At 37.5% G+C, this 20,573-nt stretch overlaps 3 protein-coding genes across 3 annotated transcripts; all 3 read left to right on the top strand.

Annotated features, from left to right (window-relative positions):
* Window positions 1–9,474: 9,474 nt before the first annotated feature.
* LOC102663088 (uncharacterized) lies at window positions 9,475–10,866 on the top strand. Its single transcript, XM_006605037.1, has 2 exons — window positions 9,475–10,183; window positions 10,406–10,866. The coding sequence occupies exons 1-2, from the start codon at window positions 9,475–9,477 to the stop codon at window positions 10,864–10,866; spliced, it is 1,170 nt and encodes a 389-aa protein (XP_006605100.1).
* Window positions 10,867–16,122: 5,256 nt separating this feature from the next.
* LOC102662690 (uncharacterized) lies at window positions 16,123–16,713 on the top strand. Its single transcript, XM_006605036.1, has one exon. The coding sequence runs from the start codon at window positions 16,123–16,125 to the stop codon at window positions 16,711–16,713; it is 591 nt and encodes a 196-aa protein (XP_006605099.1).
* Window positions 16,714–17,861: 1,148 nt separating this feature from the next.
* LOC100809508 (LEAF RUST 10 DISEASE-RESISTANCE LOCUS RECEPTOR-LIKE PROTEIN KINASE-like 2.7) lies at window positions 17,862–20,469 on the top strand. Its single transcript, XM_041012881.1, has 4 exons — window positions 17,862–18,594; window positions 19,213–19,248; window positions 19,485–19,915; window positions 20,083–20,469. The coding sequence occupies exons 1-4, from the start codon at window positions 17,862–17,864 to the stop codon at window positions 20,467–20,469; spliced, it is 1,587 nt and encodes a 528-aa protein (XP_040868815.1).
* The last annotated feature ends 104 nt before the right edge of the window (window positions 20,470–20,573 follow it).

Here is a 20,573-nt window from a genome sequence, read left to right as displayed (position 1 = left end):
GTAATCGATTACAATGATTTGGTAATCGATTACCAATGATAAGTTTTGAATAAAAATCAAAAGATGTAACACTTCCAATGGTTTTCAAGTTTTTCTAAAGGTTATAACTCTTCTAATGATTTTCTTGACCAGACATGAAGAGTCTATAAAAGCAAGACCATAACTTGCATTTAAAAGACATTAATTACAATCTTTTACATCCTTTGAATCTCTTTGAACATCCTCTTGAATTTCTTCTTGATGGAAGCTTGCTTGTGGAGCTTCTATGGAGGCTGGATCTTTGAGCTTCAATGAGGTCCTTCAATGGTGATTTTTCACCATGGAGATGCAGCGGAAGACAAAGGAGAAGAGGTGAGAGGAGGCGCCATCCATTAAGGAATAAGCCATGGAAAAAAAGAGCTTCACCACCAAGATGAGCCTTGGATAAGAAGCTTGGAAGGATGCTTCAATGGAGGAAAAGAAAGAGGGAGAGAAAGAGAGAGGGGGGAGCACGAAATTGAAGGAAGAAAAAGGGAGAGAAGTTGAACTTTAAGTTGTGTCTCACAAGACTCTCATTCATCAAAGTTACAACAAGTGTTACACATGCTTCTATTTATAGACTAGGTAGCTTCCTTGAGAAGCTTTCTTGAAAAAAACTTCCTTGAGAAGCTTCTTTGAGAAAACTTCCTTGAGAAGCTAGAGCTTAGCTACACACACCCCACTCATAACTAAGCTCACCTCCTTGAGAAGCTTCCTTAAGAAGATTCCTAAAGAAGCTAGAGCTTAGCTACACATACCTCTCTAATAGCTAAGCTCACCTCCTTGAGATGAGAAGCTATAGCTTAGCTACACCCCCCCTATAATAGCTAAGCTCACCCCCATGACAAAAAAACATGAAAATAACAAAAAAAGTCCTTATTACAAAGACAACTCAAAATGCCCCGAAATACAAGGCTAAAACCCTATACTACTAGAATGGCCAAAATACAAGGCCTAGACAAAGGAAAAACCTATTCTAATATTTACAAAGATAAGCGGGCTCATACTTAGCCCATGGGCTCGAAATCTACCCTAAGGCTCATGAGAACCCTAGGGCCTTTCCTTGGATCTCTAGCCCAATCTACTTGGAGTCTTCTAGCCAATGCCCTTGCGGGGTAGGATTGCATCACTTCTTCTTCTTCCTTTTCCAAAAGCTTTCTAAAGTTTTCTGGTTTTCCAAACCTTGAAAATAAAACTTGTGCTATTCATCTTTTTCATTCCCTTCTCCCTTTGCCAAAAAGAATTCGCCAATGACTAACCACCTGAATTATTTTTGTGTCTCTCTTCTCCCTTTTCCATAAGAACAAAGGACTAACCGCCTGAATTCTTTTGTGTCTCCCTTCTCCCTTGTCAAAGAATTCAAAACGACACAGTCTGAGAATTCTTTTGATTCTTCCATTTCCCTTATACAAAAGATTTCAAAGGACTAACCGCCTGAGATATCTTTTGTATCCCCATTCACAAAGTTTTGAAGTACTAACCGCCTGAGAACTTTGTCTTAACACATTGGAGGGTACATCCTTTGTGGTACAAGTAAAGGGTACATCTACTTGGGTTGTTGTAACTGAGAACAAGAGAGGGTACATCTCTTGTGGATCAGTTCTAGTGGAGGGTACATCCACTAGGTTGTTCAAAGAGAACAAGGGAGGGTATATTCCTTGTGGATCTTTGCTTGTAAAGGATTTTACAAGGTTGAAAAGAAATCTAAAGGACCGCAGATCGCTTGGGGACTGGATGTAGGCACGGGTTGTTGCCAAACCAGTATAAAACTCTTGTGTGTTTGTCTTCTTCTTCCCTACTCTTTTAATTTCTGCCGTGCACTTTAATTACTACTTTTACTTTTGGTTAAGTTTATATTTTTGTTCTTTACTTTCTTAACAACATAGTAAAAGCCTAAGAAGGGTAAATTTTAATTAGTAAAGGTTCATTAATAATTAATTGAATCCCCCCCCCTTCTTAATTATTCTGAGGCCACTTGATCCAAAACTGGTGCTGAGAGACCAGTGGTCCACGTTGATCCTACTACCAGCAAGGCCGACGGTCCCCACAGGAAGAAATTAAGGACATATTAGGGGATTGTGGCACGTGATAAGGTGGACGTCACGTACGAGAACTGGAAGAAGGTCTCTACTACTCAAAAGGACTTGATTTGGGAGGATATTCAGGTATTTTTCTTTTTTAATTTGATGTTCTTTAATTAATAGCCAAAAAATACAATATTGTAACAAATAAACCTTATTTGTTATTGTCAGGCGGAATTTGAAATCCCAGAGGTTTCTAACAGTAGGACGAAAAAAGAAGTTACTTCAGACTGTCGGGGAGAGATGGAGGCAGTTTAAATCAGACCTCACGAGGAAATGAGCCCTTGCAGCCGATCAGGATGGTGTGGACGACACTGTCTGTGAGAAATACGGGATAAGCAAGGAAAAATGGGCCCAGTTTTGCCAGACTCGCAGAGACCCTTCTTGGGAGGTATGTACCTTGCCATTGAAGTTGGTTTTCAAAAAACATTAACTTGTTATAATTCATTCTAGCAATTTGAAACATTATTGTTTTATTTTTGCAGGATGTGCGGAAAAAGGCACAGGCCATCCAGAAACAGAACACTGGCCCCCACGTTTTATCTCGTGGGGGTTATGAATATTTGGAGCAGAAGCTCCTAGCTGAGAAGACCAAGAAGAAGTTGGATGAAGCTGCATAGTCAAGAAGCGTTGATGGCGTCATCGACCCTCCATCCCCCGTCAGACGCCACGTGAAGAGGAAGATGGCCCGCACCAAGAAAACAGGGGAGATGACGACTAAGCCCGCAAAGGAAATCGCTGAGAAGATCGTAAGTCATTTTCAACTAACCATTAGAATTATATTTCTTAATTTTGTGAATGCCATATACAAATGTGTCTTTTCTGTGCAGGATTCCTTTAAGGAGCAGGCGACACAGGGATCCTTCGTCCCCCGTGGACGTCAGGATGTTCTCACCACTGCTATTGGATGTCCAGAGTGTTGGATCGAGTGGCCTCAGAATAATTAAGAAGGGGGGGTTGAATTAATTATTCCTAAACCTTTACTAATTAAAAAATTACTCTTCCAAGGATTTTACTTATGTTGTTAAGAGAATATGGAGTAGAAGAGAAACTTAACAGAAAGTAAAAGCGGAAATTAAATGCACAGTGGAAAGTAAAAGAGTAGGGAAGAAGAAAACAAACACACAAGAATTTGTATACTGGTTCGGCAACAACCCGTGCCTACATCCAATCCCCAAGCGACCTGCGGTCCTTGAGATTTCTTTCAACCTTGTAAAAATCCTTTTACAAGCAAATATCCACAAGGGATGTACCCTCCCTTGTTCTCTTTGAAACCCTAGTGGATGTACCCTCCACTAGAACTGATCCACAAGAGATGTACCCTCTCTTGTTCTCAGTCAAACCCAAGTAGATGTACCCTCTACTTGTACCACAAAGGATGTACCCTCCAATGTGTTGAGACAAAGATCTCAGGCTGTTAAACCTTTGATACTTTGTGAATGGGGATACAGAAGAATTCTCAGGCGGTTAGTCCTTTGAACACTTTTGTATTAGGGAAAGGGAAGAATGAAAAGAATTCTCAGACTGTGTCATTTTGAATTCTTTGACAAGGGAGAAGGGAGACACAAAAGAATTCAGGCGGTTAGTCCTTCATTCTTTTGGAAAAGGGAGAAGAGAGACACAAAAAGAATTCAGGCGGTTAGTCCTTGGCGAATTCTTTTTGGCAAAGGGAGAAGAGAATGAAAAGATGAATAGCACAAGTTTTCAAGGTTTAGAAAAACCAGAAAACTTCAAAAAGCTTTTTGGTACAAAGAAGAAGAAAAAGTTCAAAGAGATTCAAGGCTTGTAAAAGATTGATTGAATAAGTGTAAAAAAGTGTATTGAAAAGCAAATCAAAGCCTTACTTTTATAGACTCTTCATGTCTGGTCAAGACAACCATTAGAAGAGTTATTACTTTTAGAAAAACTTAAAAACCAATTTGAAAAAGTCAAAAACTATTTGAAGAGTTACATCTTTTGATTTTATTCAGAAACAATCACTGGTAATCGATTATCAAATCAGTGTAATCGATTACACAAAGCTTTTATGTGAAAGGATGTGACTCTTCACATTTGAATTTGAATTTCAACTTTCAAAGGCACTGGTAATCGATTACCAAAACATTGTAATCGATTACAGCTTTTTGAAATTAATTGGAACGTTGTAAATTCAATTTGAAAACTTTTTCAAAACAATTTTGCTACTGGTAATCAATTACAACAATCTGGTAATCGATTACCAGAGAGTAAAAACTCTTTGGTAAACATGTTTTGAGAAAAATCATGTGCTACTCAATTTTTGAGAAAAAAATTTCATACTTATCTTGATTAAGCCTTCTCTTGATTCTTGAATCTTGAGTCTTGAATCTTGATCTTGATTCTTGACTCTTAACTTTCTTCTTGAGTCTTGAATTCTTCTTGATTCTATCTTGAACCCTTGAATTGTTCTTGATTCACTTGAGTTGTTCTTTGATTGATCTTTGAGTTTTTTGTCATCACCTTTGTCATCATCTTTTGTTATCATCATTGTTATCATCAAAACACCTTTGAATCACCTTTGATTCACCATGAAGCTTTGCTTCTACACAAAGCACCCTGGACGTGTCCGTGCTGTTGGAGCCAATGTCACCATCAAGAAATACTTCGGATCAGCTCCACAGAAGTCCCGCAGCTCTTCCTCACTGCCTCCTGAAGAATTGCAGCAGCTGACCCAGCAAATCAGAGACCAGCTAGAGGATTCGATCATAGAAAAAGTGACTCGGCAGCTCATGGCATCATTCAGTCAGATGCAGTCCCAGTTTCAGTCCCAGATGCAATCTCAGGGACTTACACTGCCTCCCGAGCCTCTGGTTGGTCCCTCAGTCCCTCGAGTAAGCACAAAGGAGAGTTGTGTTGATCCCTCAGGAAATGATGCTGAGACAGGTGACTCAGACAGGTGCGACTTGTACATTGAAGCAATTCCTGCCCACCTGGTTGCCCTAGGAAGAGTTTATGAGGGATCCACTATTGTTCATAACACTCCTTTGTTTCCTGGGCAAGTAAAGGTGGGTGTGGATGAGGTTAAAGATCCAGATGCTCTCGTTCCTGTACCCACTGATGAGGTTTCCTTAGTGGGGCAGGCAATTCACACCTTCCTTGCTTGGCCGACACATTTGGTCAAGTCTTTATCACAGCAGGTACTTTACTCTTATTATATGTTTCTTCTTTTTGAATTAATTCATTCAGCGTGCCTCAAATTAGGTCATTTAACTTTGTTTCATGAATAGGCAGATGTGTCTCCGGCAAAACCACCTCAAAAGCTGGATCCGGAGGTCGATGATCCGCTTTATCTGATGACATTGACCATCCCAGAGCTTTTCTTGAGGCCTTACCAGGTTACATGGGATGCCACCGTGTTCGGGATCTTTAATCCAGACTTCCCACTCTACATAAAGCACGAAGACCTCTCCAAAATTGCACACGGTGGTCAATGTCTCAGCATATCAGTGTTACAGTTGTGGATTTTGTAAGTCATTTTAGATTACTTTTAATTACCTAAGTTATTGCTTTCAATTCATAAATATTCAACTTTGACTTAACATAAACAGGTATCTGACTGAAATAAGTATGCGAGCGGGAAATTCTTATCTGTATGGATTCCTCGAGCCACAGTCCATTCAGAGGTTTAGGCAATCGCAGTTTGAGATTGAAAGTTACATAAAGAGTTGGATGCAGAGTTCAAAACACGATGTCTACCTTGGAGCCTACCTGAATGGGTAAGTGACACAAAATAACTGAATTTAATTAATGTTTACTAATATACTAACCCATATTCGTCTCCATTGCAGCGAACACTGGCAGATGGTGGTCATCGCGCCCAAGGAACACCTAGTTGTCTGGTTTTGTTCATTGCATAATAGGCCAGACAACTACCTTAAGGGGATAATTAACAGGTCAGTATTCTTTTCAATGCATTTGCATTCAAATACCTCAACAACACCAGTTTTTAATTGTTACTTGTCTGGAACAGTGCATTAAAAGGTCTTGATGATGCTCCACAACCTAAATCAAAGGCTCCTACTAGGTGGATTGTCATCAAGGTACATCATTTACATAAAACTTCCACTTATATACACTTCTAATGTGTTTGTACACTAATTGTTTAATTAATATCCAAAAATCATTATGTATCTAGTGTAATAGACAAAAAGGAAGCACTGAGTGTGGCTATTATGTCATGCACTGGATGAGCACCATCATTTTAGGAAGTTTCAGGAATAACTGGGAAGCGATACGTTTATTTCAAACAAATTTGATTTTTTATAATTTGTATTACATTATTAATTTATTATCATTTATTTCATAATGCAGTATTTTAACGATCCTAGACCATTGGAGTCAGAGAGATTAAAGGCGCTTCGGATCCAGTGGACACTGTAACAGCCGTAATTGTTAATAAATAAATAATACAGTAATAAGTTAATAAATAAATAAATAAAATATAATTAGGTCATAAATCTCCACTATATAAACCAAATGTTAACCTAGAGCAGCTTTTACAAAACACTTCTGTCCCTTTTTCTTTTCTGACGCACAAGAACCCTAACAGAGCAATCAGAGGAGGAGCTCTAGAGAGCACCAGAGACGCCACCATTGCTAACAAAGAACATTTAAGCGACTACCTCGAGGTAAGGGATGAGTTACTCACGCTTGGGAATTAGAATGAACATGTGTAGGGATCCCTAGAGGATCAATTTTTGGATTATTTTGGGGTGTTTATGAATTTAATTATGTTTTCATGTTTAATCACGGATTGAGTGTGTTTGATGAACCAATTGGTGTTCTGTTGTGAGTTTGTTGTAGAATTGATGAGTTCTGTTGCGAGTTTGTTGTAGAATTGATGTGTTCTGTTGCGAGTTTGTTGTAGGATTGATGTGTTCCTGTGTTAGGTGTGTACCTTACGAAATAGAATTCTTTATAATTAGCATAAAAATTGTGTGGTGGTGATTTTGCTTATACCAGATATGTTGGCCTTTCAATCTTGTTCCTGTGCTAATGTATATTGTGTCCAGATAATTATTTTTTTACACCGCAGTGTATACGTGTACATATATATTGATACTGTTTTTTTTTTTACAAACTTTATATTTTATTTCACGTGGGTGATTTCTCGTCATGAAAGTCATAGGTGTAGGGATTGTTGGATAATTGAATTGGCTAAAATCATTTAAAGAAATAAACTAAAGTTGTATTCACATTGTAATTAGGCATTTTCTTGATGTTGGCAACTTAGTTGAAATATATTTAAAATATAGGTATACATGTTGTTCATAGAAATCAATATGAGTATATATTTTATTGTTATATATAATTTGTATTTACTTAATGATATATTTGATATTATTGTGATTATTTTATATTAATATATATTTAATACTTTTTATATGTTATATATAATATGTACGTTTACGTTTACGTTAATATATATTTTGTTATATATTTTGAATATAATATACTTATATATATATTTTACGTGTATTTTATAGTTACTTGTTTATAAGCCTTGAAGTTAAATATTGTATTTTATTATTATTATGATACATTGTTATCTAATTATTGAGTATATTTTGTAATTAGTTAGAGTGTGAAATGTTAAACTGTAGACATGAAACATGGTTGTGAATGAGTGTGTGATTGATATTTCTAGTGATATTACTTGTCATGTGAGTTATGAGATATACAGTAACCCGACCAGTGTGTACCTTGAGAGAACTTTTATGCGCAATGTTAAAGGAAATTGTAGGATTCCTGGTTAGGATCCTGAAGGGTTAAACTATAGCACAATTTGTTAAATATGTTTGAAATATAAGAGTGAGGTCGTGGGTATTATATAACTCATAAACAGTGTCTGCGTGCAAATAAAAAAAATATTTTAGGGGTTGGACCTGAATCAGGAAGGTGAGGCCCAAACGGTTTCTTCGGAGTCTAGGCCTTAGGGGTAAAGATACTCGGTTAGAGTGCTCCTTTAAGCCCATGTTGATCCCATGTGGTTGGGGCATTCTCGCAAAATAGAGTAACCCTGACTGGTCACCTTATGATGTTACTTAGTGAGAATGACCGAGTATACCCATTGTGTGGTGTGCTTTGTCATGTACTCCTAAGCGCCTCAGTGTTGTTTTTCACTGACATGGTACCACATTGCATATAGGCTTGAGTCTTAGTATAATTGTTGCATAACGCTTGTGTTTGAATTTCATTGAGTTAACAATTGTGGTTGATGTTATTTTATGGAGTGTGTAAACTTGAATGGGTGTGAATAATGTGTGCGATTTTGTGCAGTAATGTTATTTATATAAATTCAGCTTTAAGTATCATATGTTTCACATGCTCTAATGTTTTATTATATACGAATGTGATAACTCACTCCCGGTGTGTGTTTGTGTTTGGGCTGATTGCCACTTTGTTTCAGGTGAGCCTTCATATGATGAGTCACATGCTAGAGATGGAGAGACTTAGTCTGTGATGGGGATTATGATTTACTGAATGATATAATTGTGTTATACTTTTCTACTTTAGTTTCTTTTTATTATTTATTTAGAGTGGACGGCCTTGTTTTGAGCCGGGATAATCTTACCTTTTATTAAAAAAAATATTCTATTATGTTTTCACTAAGTGGATGTGAACCTTTACCCTTTTGAATTGATTTAAATTAAATGTGTAAGAAAAATTATTAATTAATTTTGCATTTTTTTTTCTTCTTTTATTATTATGTGTTTATAATCTTTTAAATAAATTTTGTATGATTTATTTAATTAGTTAGTTATAATTGTAAGGGTAGAGGGTGTCACATTTAGTGGTATCAGAGCCAGGTTGAACCTTTCGGCCATGTGTGTTATGAGCTTTCTGTGTTTCCTTGTGTACTCTGATGTGTTGTATTTGTTTTGTTTGATTAGAGGTGTACTCTATTGTGTTGGTATATTTTTTTTTTCTAAGTTTTGTTTCTTGCATGACATAGGAAGTAATGGCTGCGAGAAATGAGCAAGAACGACTTTTCACCGAGGCCTTGAACAACTTGGCGCAAGTTATGGCCAATTAGGAAGGCGGTGGAGGAGCAACTATGTACCATGGGTTAGATCGCTTTCAGAGGAACAACCCACCTACTTTCAAAGGGGGTTATGATCCTGAGAGTGCTGAGGCTTGGCTGAGGGAGATTGAGAAGATCTTCCAGGTGATGGAGTGTCAGGACCATCAGAAGGTGTTGTTTGCTACTCACATGCTACCAGATGAGGCGGAGTACTGGTGGGACAACACTCGCCCACGTTTAGAGGGAGCAGGTGGTGTTGTTGTCCAATAGGAGACTTTCAGACAAACATTTCTGGAGAAGTATTTTCCAGAAGATGTGAAGAATAGGAAGGAGATGGAGTTTCTCGAGCTGAAACAGGAAAGTATGACGGTGGCAGAGTATGCAGCGAGGTTTGAGAACCTTGTAAGGTATTTTCCTCATTATCAGGGGGAAGCAGGGGAGAGGTCCAAATGGGTGAAATTTGTCAATGGCCTTCGACCAGAAGTAAAGATGATGGTAAATTATCACGGTATTCATAACTTTGCACAGTTGACCAATATGTGTAGAATCTTTGATGAAGATCAGCGGGAGAAGACTGCTTTTTACAGGAATGCCAATGCTAGTCATGGGAAAGAGAAGAAGCATGTGACTCACAGTCGTGCTAAGCCATATTCTGCCCCTCCCGGGAAATATGGAAACCATTCTGGAGGACAGAGGACCAGTGGAGGACTTCAACCAGTTGGTGGGAGTTCTCAGCCAATTAACAGGGTGTCTCAATCTGCGGGTAGAGGTAGTGGTGGTAGTGGTGCTCCTGCTATTGTTACTACACCACTCAGGTGTGGGAAATGTGGTCGGCTTGGGCATATTGCACGTGAGTGCACAGATAGAGAGGTGACTTGTTTTAACTGCCAAGGTAAGGGCCACCTCAATACCAGTTGCCCATATCCGAGGAGGGAGAAGAGGAGTGGAAGTCTGAATAATCAGAGTGGACGACCAAGGACCACAGGGAGAGTGTTTGCTCTTAGTGGTGCTGATGCCGCACAGTCTGATGAACTCATCCAAGGTATATGTTTCATAAGTCAAGTTCCCTTGGTTGTATTGTATGATTCAGGTGCGACCCATTCATTTATTTCTTGTGTCTGTGTTGAAAAACTTGCCTTGCTTGTGTCTTCCTTGAAATTTGACTTGATTGTGAATACACCTACTAGTGGGTCTGTTTTAACTTCTGATATGTGCTTGCAATGTCCTGTCTTAATTTCTGATAGATAGTTTCAAATTGATTTAGTTGTCTTACCTTTGAGTCAGATTGATGTTATTCTTGGTATGGACTGGTTATCTTCCAATCATGTCGTATTAAATTGTTTTGAGAAATCTGTTGTCTTTCCTGAGTCTGGTGTGAGTGAAGGTGATATGTTTTTGTCTGCTAACCAAGTTGAGGCATCTTTGAGGGAGGATGCACGGATATACATGATCTTAGCTAGTATGAGTGTCGAGACTACAAACCTTATGAGTGATATACCATTGGTGAGAGAGTTTCCAGAGGTGTTTGAGGAGGTGTCAGGATTACCACCAGAGAGAGAGGTTGAGTTCTCTATAGACCTAGTGCCCGGTACTGGACCCATATCCATAGCACCTTATAAGATGTCCCCTGTGGAGTTGAGTGAGCTTAAGAAACAGTTAGAGGAACTTTTAGAGAAACAATTTGTGAGGCCTAGTGTGTCACCCTGGGGAGCCTGGTGTTGCTAGTTAAGAAGAAGGATGGGACTATGAGGCTATGTGTAGATTATCGTCAGTTAAATAAGGTAACGATTAAGAATAGGTACCCTTTGCCTAGGATAGATGACCTGATGGACCAATTAGTAGGGGCTTGTGTGTTCAGTAAGATAGATCTTAGGTCAGGTTACCACAAGATTAGAGTGAAGCCTGAAGATGTTCTGAAGACTACCTTAGGACCCGTTACGGTCATTATGAGTACTTGGTTATGCCTTTTGGTGTGACCAACCCCCCTGGTGTGTTCATGGATTATATGAATAGGATCTTTCACCCCTACCTAGATAGTTTTGTAGTGGTCTTCATAGATGATATCGTGGTGTATTCTAAGACTAGAGAGGAACATGAGGAGCATCTGAGAGTTGTGTTGCAAACCCTCAAAGGCAATAGACTGTATGCTAAGTTGTCCAAGTGTGATTTTTGGCTAGAGGAGGTGAGCTTCTTAGGGCACGTTATATCTAAGGGAGGGATAGCAGTAGATCCTTCCAAGGTAGAGGCAGTGATGAGTTGGGAGAGTCCTAAGTCAGTGTTTGAGATTAGGAGCTTTCTTGGCTTAGCAGGATACTACCGTAGATTCATAGAGGGTTTTTCTAAGCTAGCCTTACCTTTGACTAAGCTTACTCGTAAGGGTCAAGTTTTTGTGTAGGATGCCCAATGTGAGAGTAGTTTCCGTACCCTTAAGGAAAGGTTGACCACTGCACCAGTTTTAGTGTTACCTAACCGAGTGAATCTTTTGTGGTGTATTGTGATGCGTCCAAGATGGGTTTGGGTGGAGTGCTTATGCAACGAGGACAGGTAGTGGCCTATGCTTCTCGACAGCTTAAGATACATGAAAGGAATTATCCCACACACGATCTTGAGTTAGCAGTCGTAGTTTTTGCTCTTAAGCTTTGGAGGCATTACATTTATGGATCTAAATTTGAGGTGTTTAGTGATCATAAGAGCCTTAGATATTTATTTGATCAAAAAGAGCTTAACATGAGGCAGAGGAGATGGTTAGAGTTCCTTAAGGATTACGATTTTGAACTTAGCTATCACCCAGGTAAAGCCAATGTAGTAGCTGATGCCTTAAGTAGAAAATCCCTTCAAATGTCTGCTTTGATGGTTAGAGAGTTGGATCTCTTAGAGCAGTTTAGAGACATGAGTTTGGCATGTGAGATCACCTCTAGTAGCATTAAGTTGGGTATGTTGAAAGTCACCAGCGAACTCTTAAGTGAGATCCGTGAGGGTCAGAAGTCTGACCCATTCTTGTCAGCTCAGTTAGAGTCCATAGTCGCAGGGAGAAAGAGTAGTTTTAGAGTGGGAACTGATGGAGTCTTGAGGTTTCAGGATAGGGTGTGTGTGCCTAGTGTACCCAAGCTTAGGAGAACGATCTTGGAAGAGGGCCATAGAAGTAGTCTGAGTATCCACCCGGGAGCGACTAAGATGTACCAGGACCTTAGGCAGATGTTTTGGTGGCCGAGTATGAAGAAAGAAGTTTATGAGTTTGTCCTTGCATGCCTAGTGTGTCAGAAAGCTAAAATATAACATCAGAAGCCTTCAGGGAAGTTACAAACTTTAGAGATACCTGAGTAGAAGTGGGATAGCATCTCCATGGATTTTGTGGTGGGGTTACCTAGAACCCCCAAAGGTTTAGATTCCATTTGGGTTATTGTAGACAGGTTGACCAAATCTGTTCACTTCATCCCAATAAACATCAGATATTCTTTAGAGAGGTTGACTAGCTTGTACGTCAGTGAGATAGTTAGACTACACAGTGTTCCTTCTAGCATAGTTTCTGATAGAGATCCCAGATTTACCTCTAGATTTTGGGAGAGTCTTCATAAAGCCTTGGGGACCAAGCTTAGGTTGAGTTCTGCTTACCACCCACAGACTGACGGTCAAACCGAGCGCACCATCCAATCCTTAGAGGACCTCTTGAGAGCCTGTGTGTTAGAGCAGAGGGGTAGTTGGGATAGTTTCTTACCTTTGATAGAGTTTACCTACAACAATAGTTTTCACTCCAATATAGGTATGGTGCCTTACGAGGCATTGTATGGTAGAAGATGTAGGACACCTCTATGTTGGGTAGATTCCAGTGAGACCATTGCCTTAGGACCTGAGGTGGTTCAGCAGACCACAGAAAAGGTCAAGTTGATCCAAGAAAGGATGAGAGTAACCCAAAGTAGGCAGAAGAGCTACTATGATAAGAGAAGAAAGGATCTTGAATTTACTGTAGGTGATCATGTATTTCTGAGAGTCACTCCGTGGACTGGGGTTGGTAGGGCGTTGAAGTCCCGTAAGCTCACACCTAGATTCATTGGTCCCTTTGAAATCCTAAAGCGTGTCGGCCCAGTGGCGTATCAGGTGGCTTTGCCACCATCTCTCTCAAATCTCCATAGTGTCTTCCATATCTCTCAACTCATAAAATATGTCCATGATCCGTCGCATGTGATCGAGTTGGACAATGTCCAAGTGAAAGAGAACTTGACATATGAAACACAACCAGTGAGGATCGATGATCGTATGGTTAAGCCGCTAAGGGGGAAAGAGATTCCCTTGGTCAAAGTAGTATGGGGAAGTGCTTCGGGCGAGGATGTCACCTGGGAACTAGAGGGTCAGATGCGTGATGCATATCCTACCTTATTCGATACTGGTAAGTTTCGGGGACGAAACTTTTTTTTTAGGGGGGTGGAATTGTAACAGCCATAATTGTTAATAAATAAATAATACAGTAATAAGTTAATAAATAAATAAATAAAATATAATTAGGTCATAAATCTCCACTATATAAACCAAATGTTAACCTAGAGCGGCTTTTACAAAACACTTCTGTCCCTTTTTCTTTTCTAATGCACAAGAACCCTAACAGAGCAATCAGAGGAGGAGCTCTAGAGAGCACCAGAGATGTCACCATTGCTAACAGAGAACATTTAAGCGACTACCTCGAGGTAAGGGATGAGTTACTCACGCTTGGGGATTAGAATGAACATGTGTAGAGATCCCTAGAGGATCAATTTTTGGGTTATTTTGGGGTGTTTATGAATTTAATTATGTTTTCATGTTTAATCGCAGATTGAGTGTGTTTGATGAACCAATTGGTGTTCTATTGCGAGTTTGTTGTAGAATTGATGTGTTCTATTTCGAGTTTGTTGTAGGATTGATGTGTTCCTGTGTTAGGTGTGTACCTTAGGAATTAGAATTCTTTATAATTAGCATAAAAATTGTGTGGTGGTGATTTTGTTTGTACCAGATATATTGGCCTTTCAATCTTGTTCCTGTGCTAATGTATATTGTGTCCAGATAATTATTTTTTTACACCGCAGTGTATACGTGTACATATATATTGATACTGTTTTTTTTTACAAACTTTATATTTTATTTCACGTGGGTGATTTCTCGTCATGAAAGTCATAGGTGTAGGGATTGTTGGATAATTGAATTGGCTAAAATCATTTAAAGAAATTAACTAAAGTTGTATTCACATTGTAATTAGGCATTTTCTTGATGTTGGCAACTTAGTTGAAATATATTTAAAATATAGGTATACATGTTGTTCATAGAAATCAATATGAGTATATATTTTATTGTTATATATAATTTGTATTTACTTAATGATATATTTGATATTATTGTGATTATTTTATATTAATATATATTTAATACTTTTTATATGTTATATATAATATGTACGTTTACGTTTACGTTAATATATATTTTGTTATATATTTTGAATATAATATACTTATATATATATTTTACGTGTATTTTATAGTTACTTGTTTATAAGCCTTGAAGTTAAATATTATATGTTATTATTATTATGATACATTGTTATCTAATTATTGAGTATATTTTGTAATTAGTTAGAGTGTGAAATGTTAAACTGTAGACATGAAACATGGTTGTGAATGAGTGTGTGATTGATATTTCTAGTGATATTACTTGTCATGTGAGTTATGAGATATACAGTAACCCGACCAGGGTGTACCTTGAGAGAACTTTTATGCGCAGTGTTAAAGGAAATTGTAGGATTCCTGGTTAGGATCCTGAAGGGTTAAACTATAGCACAATTTGTTAAATATGTTTGAAATATAAGAGTGAGGTCGTGGGTATTATATAACTCATAAACAGTGTCTGCGTGCAAATAAAAAAAATATTTTAGGGGTTGGACCTGAATCAGGACGGTGAGGCCCAAAAGGTTTCTTCGGAGTCTAGGACTTGGGGGTAAAGATACTCGGTTTGAGTGCTCCTTTAAGCTCATGTTGATCCCATGTGGTTGGGGAATTCTCGCAAAATAGAGTAACCCTGACTGGTCACCTTATGATGTTACTTAGTGAGAGTGACCGAGTATACCCATTGTGTGGTGTGCTTTGTCATGTACTTCTAAGTGCCTCAGTGTTGTTTTTCACTGACATGGTACCACATTGCATATAGGCTTGAGTCTTAGTATAATTGTTGCATAACGCTTGTGTTTGAATTTCATTGAGTTAACAATTGTGGTTGATGTTATTTTATGGAGTGTGTAAACTTGAATGGGTGTGAATAATGTGTGCGATTTTGTGCAGTAATGTTATTTATATAAATTCAGCTTTAAGTATTATATGTTTAACATGCTCTAATGTTTTATTATATACGAATGTGATAACTCACTCCCGGTGTGTGTTTGTGTTTGGGTTGATTGTCACTTTGTTTCAGGTGAGCCTTCATATGATGAGTCACATGCTAGAGATGGAGAGACTTAGTCTGTGATAGGGATTATGATTTACTGAATGATATAATTGTGTTATACTTTTCTACTTTAGTTTCTTTTTATTATTTATTTTGAGTGGACGGCCTTGTTTTGAGCCGGGATAATCTTACCTTTTATTAAAAAAAATATTCTATTATGTTTTCACTAAGTGGATGTGAACCTTTACCCTTTTGAATTGATTTAAATTAAATGTGTTTAAAAAGAAAAATTATTAATTAATTTTGCATTTTTTTTCTTCTTTTATTATTATGTGTTTATAATCTTTTAAATAAATTTTGTATGATTTATTTAATTAGTTAGTTATAATTGTAAGGGTAGAGGGTGTCACATTTAGTGGTATCAGAGCCAGGTTGAACCTTTCGGCCATGTGTGTTATGAGCTTTTTGTGTTTCCTTGTGTACTCTGATGTGTTGTATTTGTTTTGTTTGATTAGAGGTGTACTCTATTGTGTTGGTATATTTTTTTTTCAAAGTTTTGTTTCTTGCGTGACATAGGAAGTAATGGCTGCGAGAAATGAGCGAGAACGACTTCTTACCGAGGCCTTGAACAACTTGGCGCAAGTTATGGCCAATCAGGGAGGCGGTGGAGGAGCAACTATGTACCATGGGTTAGATCGCTTTCAGAGGAACAACCCACCTACTTTCAAAGGGGGTTATGATCCTGAGAGTGCTGAGGCTTGGCTGAGGGAGATTGAGAAGATCTTCCGGGTGATGGAGTGTCAGGACCATCAGAAGGTGTTGTTTGCTACTCACATGCTAGCAGATGAGGCGGAGTACTGGTGGGAGAACACTCGCCCACGTTTAGAGGGAGCAGGTGGTGTTGTTGTCCAATGGGAGACTTTCAGACAAACTTTTCTGGAGAAGTATTTTCCAGAAGATGTGAAGAATAGGAAGGAGATGGAGTTTCTCGAGCTGAAACAGGAAAGTATGACGGTGGCAGAGTATGCAGCGAGGTTTGAGAACCTTGTAAGGTATTTTCCTTATTATCAGGGGGAAGCAGGGGAGAGGTCCAAATGCGTGAAATTTGTCAATGGCCTTCGACCAGAAGTAAAGATGATGGTAAATTATCACGGTATTCATAACTTTGCATAGTTGACCAATATGTGTAGAATCTTTGATGAAGATCAACGGGAGAAGACTGCTTTTTATAGGAATGTCAATGCTAGTCATGGGAAAGAGAAGAAGCATGTGACTCACAATCATGCTAAACATTAATATATTTTTATATTGTAATTAAAATATTATAATACTCGTCGAGTTTCATATCAATAAAAAAATATAATCATAATATAAAAGGATGATAAAGTTTTCAATTTATTTATTCTCTCAATTAAATATTTTTAGTATTTTTTTTATATTTTCTCTATATATACATTTCATACATTATATCTATAAATAACAAAAAACTTTCTCTCACTCATCTAAAATGGTGTTTAGCATCACTTAAAACTCATTTTTTTAATAGTGTATAAATGTGAGAGGATTGTCAAATCTCAAATATGTAAAAGATAGTGTGTGAGGCCTACATTAAAGGAAAACAAAATTCCAAGGTTGTTAATATCCTTCATTTCAAGGTTTCATGCAATTAGTCCCAAATTTTCTTCCCTTTTCTATCCCATTCACACCATAGACCACTGACTTCTGCTGTCACTCTAGAAAATTAAACACAAAATTTCGTTTATATTCTGGACCTAGATATTCATTTTCCACACGGAATGCAATTTGACATATATCTGCCTCCTTAAACTTCCTTTATATTTTGGACTTATAGCAGGTGAAATGACTCCAAGAATTAGAAACTTTCATTAGCACATTAATTTTTTTATATAAAAAAACACATTAATTTTTTTCACTCCAATTTATTTTTTATGATCGGGACTCGTCACCTTTTTCACACCTCACAAGGCTACAAAACACCCTATTCCCTAAAAAGTTTCAGTAAAAGAAGAATTTAGCGGGATTTTGACTCTATAGTCGATACCCCGTCAACCACGCCATTCAAAATTAAATGTCTTCATCGATCAAATCGCATGTACACAAAGTACGAGAAAACTATTATGGGGGTTACCAAGAAAAAATTGTACAAAAAACCTATTAGTCCAAGTGAATATTAGTATCATTCAGCAAATTGAATCCGTTACTATAAAACTATGATAATCTGTAGGTATTTAGTACAACCGTTGAATACCAAAAGATCTTATTTGCATAGCGTGCTACATAGACGTTTTTTTTTTTAAATTATGGCATTCCATTTATTATCGCGTCCATACTTTATGATTCTCATCATCACCCTTTGGTCACAAAACTCTGATGGTTCCCTGTACCCAAAGTTTGAAGCTTGTGAACCCAATACATGCAGCAATAACCAAACTATAAGCTATCCTTTCTACATTGAAGGGATACAAGAACCCTTTTGTGGGTACCCTGGTTTTGGCCTATCTTGTGGCAATGATGGCTTCCCATTTCTCAACATGTCTAATGCCAAATACATGATCCACCAGATATTCTACAACAACTCACTACGTGTGTCCAATGCTGTGTTTTCAAGATCAAACACTAGGAGTTGTTTTCCTCGTACACCGAACCTCACTCTTTCAGATACGAGATTGGCTCTTGCTCCCAACCAAAGGGAGCTATTCTTGTTGTTCGGATGTGACCTGCATGAAGGGTTGCAAGAGCACATAATTGGGTGTTCTGAAGAGAACAAAACCGGTTCGGTTGTGGCCATGAATAGGGAAAACCAAAACTTGGGCTTTGCTTTGATGAATTGCAAGGGTGGGGTGGTGAATGTGACGGTGGAAGATGAAGAAGGAGGGATTCAAGAAGCACTGAGAAGAGGGTTTTTGTTGAATTGGACTGTCAGTGATTGCAACAAGTGCAAAAACAGTGGAGGGAAGTGTGGGTTTGACACTGACATATTCAGTTTCAGATGTTACTGCCCTCATGATACTCATGCTCGACATTGTTCCCAAGGTTAGTTTCTTCTCCCTGTTATAAATAAACTACATTAATACTCTTTAGCCTAACTTGTAAAATAGGAAAGAGACATTCCTCCGAATGTTTATTTTATTTTTCCTAAAATTTACACAACAATCGAATATGTTTTCACATTCTATTGGGGTTTCTAGTTTCTGTACAATTTTTTACTTAAAAAACTATAGAAAATGCTTGACTTCTTACAAAATCTATTTCCACAAATGATTTTAACAAAGTTTAAGAGTGGATATACAACATTTTTTTTTCTAGCTAGGACACTATTATTTAAATGAACATTTATTTATAAAGTAATCTATGTCCACATTTTTTTAAAGATGAAAACAATTAATTTATAACTTTTTTTACTGAATTTTGGAATAAACATTGATGGTGGTGATAGTCATGATACAATAGTACTACTAGTTATGGCACAATCATATAATCTCTAGTAATCTCAAGTCCTTTATAGAAATCATTCTTTGTTGACTTCTTAGGTAGTGGTTGTGCATATTTTGCAATTACAGAATTTAAAAGTTGATCATCATCTTTTTTATGGTGAGTTTATTTCTATCAATTGGAAATTTGGAATTTACTAATTCATTACTTATTCTGCAGAAAAATCCGGAAATTCGGTTGTTATACTAGCAACAGGTGATGCATTTTACATATTTAACATCTATGCATTATATTTTTGCTAATTGACTTTTTCACCTATTATTCTCAAAGAAAACCCTAAGAATATTAGAATTTTGTTTAATATAACTAAAAAAATAAACAAGCAACAAAAAATAGAGTAATGAGACTTATGAACATAAATGATAAAATAGAAATTTAATTTACTGTACTTCATGGCTGGCGAAAGTACTTGGGTGAGTCAATAAAGATAGACTTATCAATAAAGTTAGAAGACGAATCTCTAGTTGCTGTCAAGGTCTTGAAAGAATTAAAAGGAAATGGAGAAGAATTTATCAATGAAGTAGCAAGTATTAGCAGGACTTCTCACGTGAACATTGTCACTCTTATTGGATTTTGTTTTGAAAAATCCAAGAAAGCTCTAGTCTATGAGTTCATGGCTAATGGGTCTCTAGAGAAATTTATATTTGAGACTAATAACTTGACAGGTGATTACCAATTGAATTGTGAAATGTTATATCAAATTGCAGTTGGTGTTGGTCGAGGACTAGAGTACTTGCATAGAGGATGCAGTACACGAATATTTCATTTTGACATAAAGCCTCACAACATACTGCTGGATGAGAATTTTTTCCCAAAGATCTCAGATTTTGGACTTGCTAAAATATGCCCTAGAAATGAGAGTGTTGTACACGAATATTTCATTTTGACATAAAGCCTCACAACATACTGCTGGATGAGAATTTTTTCCCAAAGATCTCAGATTTTGGACTTGCTAAAATATGCCCTAGAAATGAGAGTGTTGTGTCTATGATGACTGCTAGAGGAACTATATGATATATTGCTCCTGAGGTGTATTGTAGAAATATTGGAGTTGTATCTCACAAGTCGGATGTTTACAGTTATGGAATGATGGTGTTAGAAATGGTGGGGGGAAGAAAGAATATTAATGTTGAAGTTGATTGCACAAATGAAATATATTTTCCTTATTGGATTTACAAGCGTTTGGAACTAAACCAAGAGCTTGCACTGAGGAATGTTATTAATGAAAGTGACAGAGACATCATAAAAAAGATGGTACTAGTAAGTTTGTGGTGTATACAAACTGACCCTTCAGACCGTCCAACAATGCATAGGGTGGTAGAGATGCTTGAAGGGAATGTTGAAACCATACAAGTACCACCAAAACCTTTCTTATCATCCCCTTCAATATCACCACGCACATCTCCCTCTCATTGACGCAATGATCTCCATATGCTATGTTATGTAGCATCACATTTGACATAAAGCATGCCCAAAAGTTCTTATTGCTCCAAGTTAAATAAATGGAAAGAATCACTGGG

Source organism: Glycine max, chromosome 19 (assembly GCF_000004515.6).
Source record: "Glycine max cultivar Williams 82 chromosome 19, Glycine_max_v4.0, whole genome shotgun sequence".
Classification (NCBI taxonomy): domain Eukaryota; kingdom Viridiplantae; phylum Streptophyta; class Magnoliopsida; order Fabales; family Fabaceae; genus Glycine; species Glycine max.
Note: the sequence above shows the minus strand (reverse complement) of the source record. Positions and strands in the feature narration are given on the sequence as shown.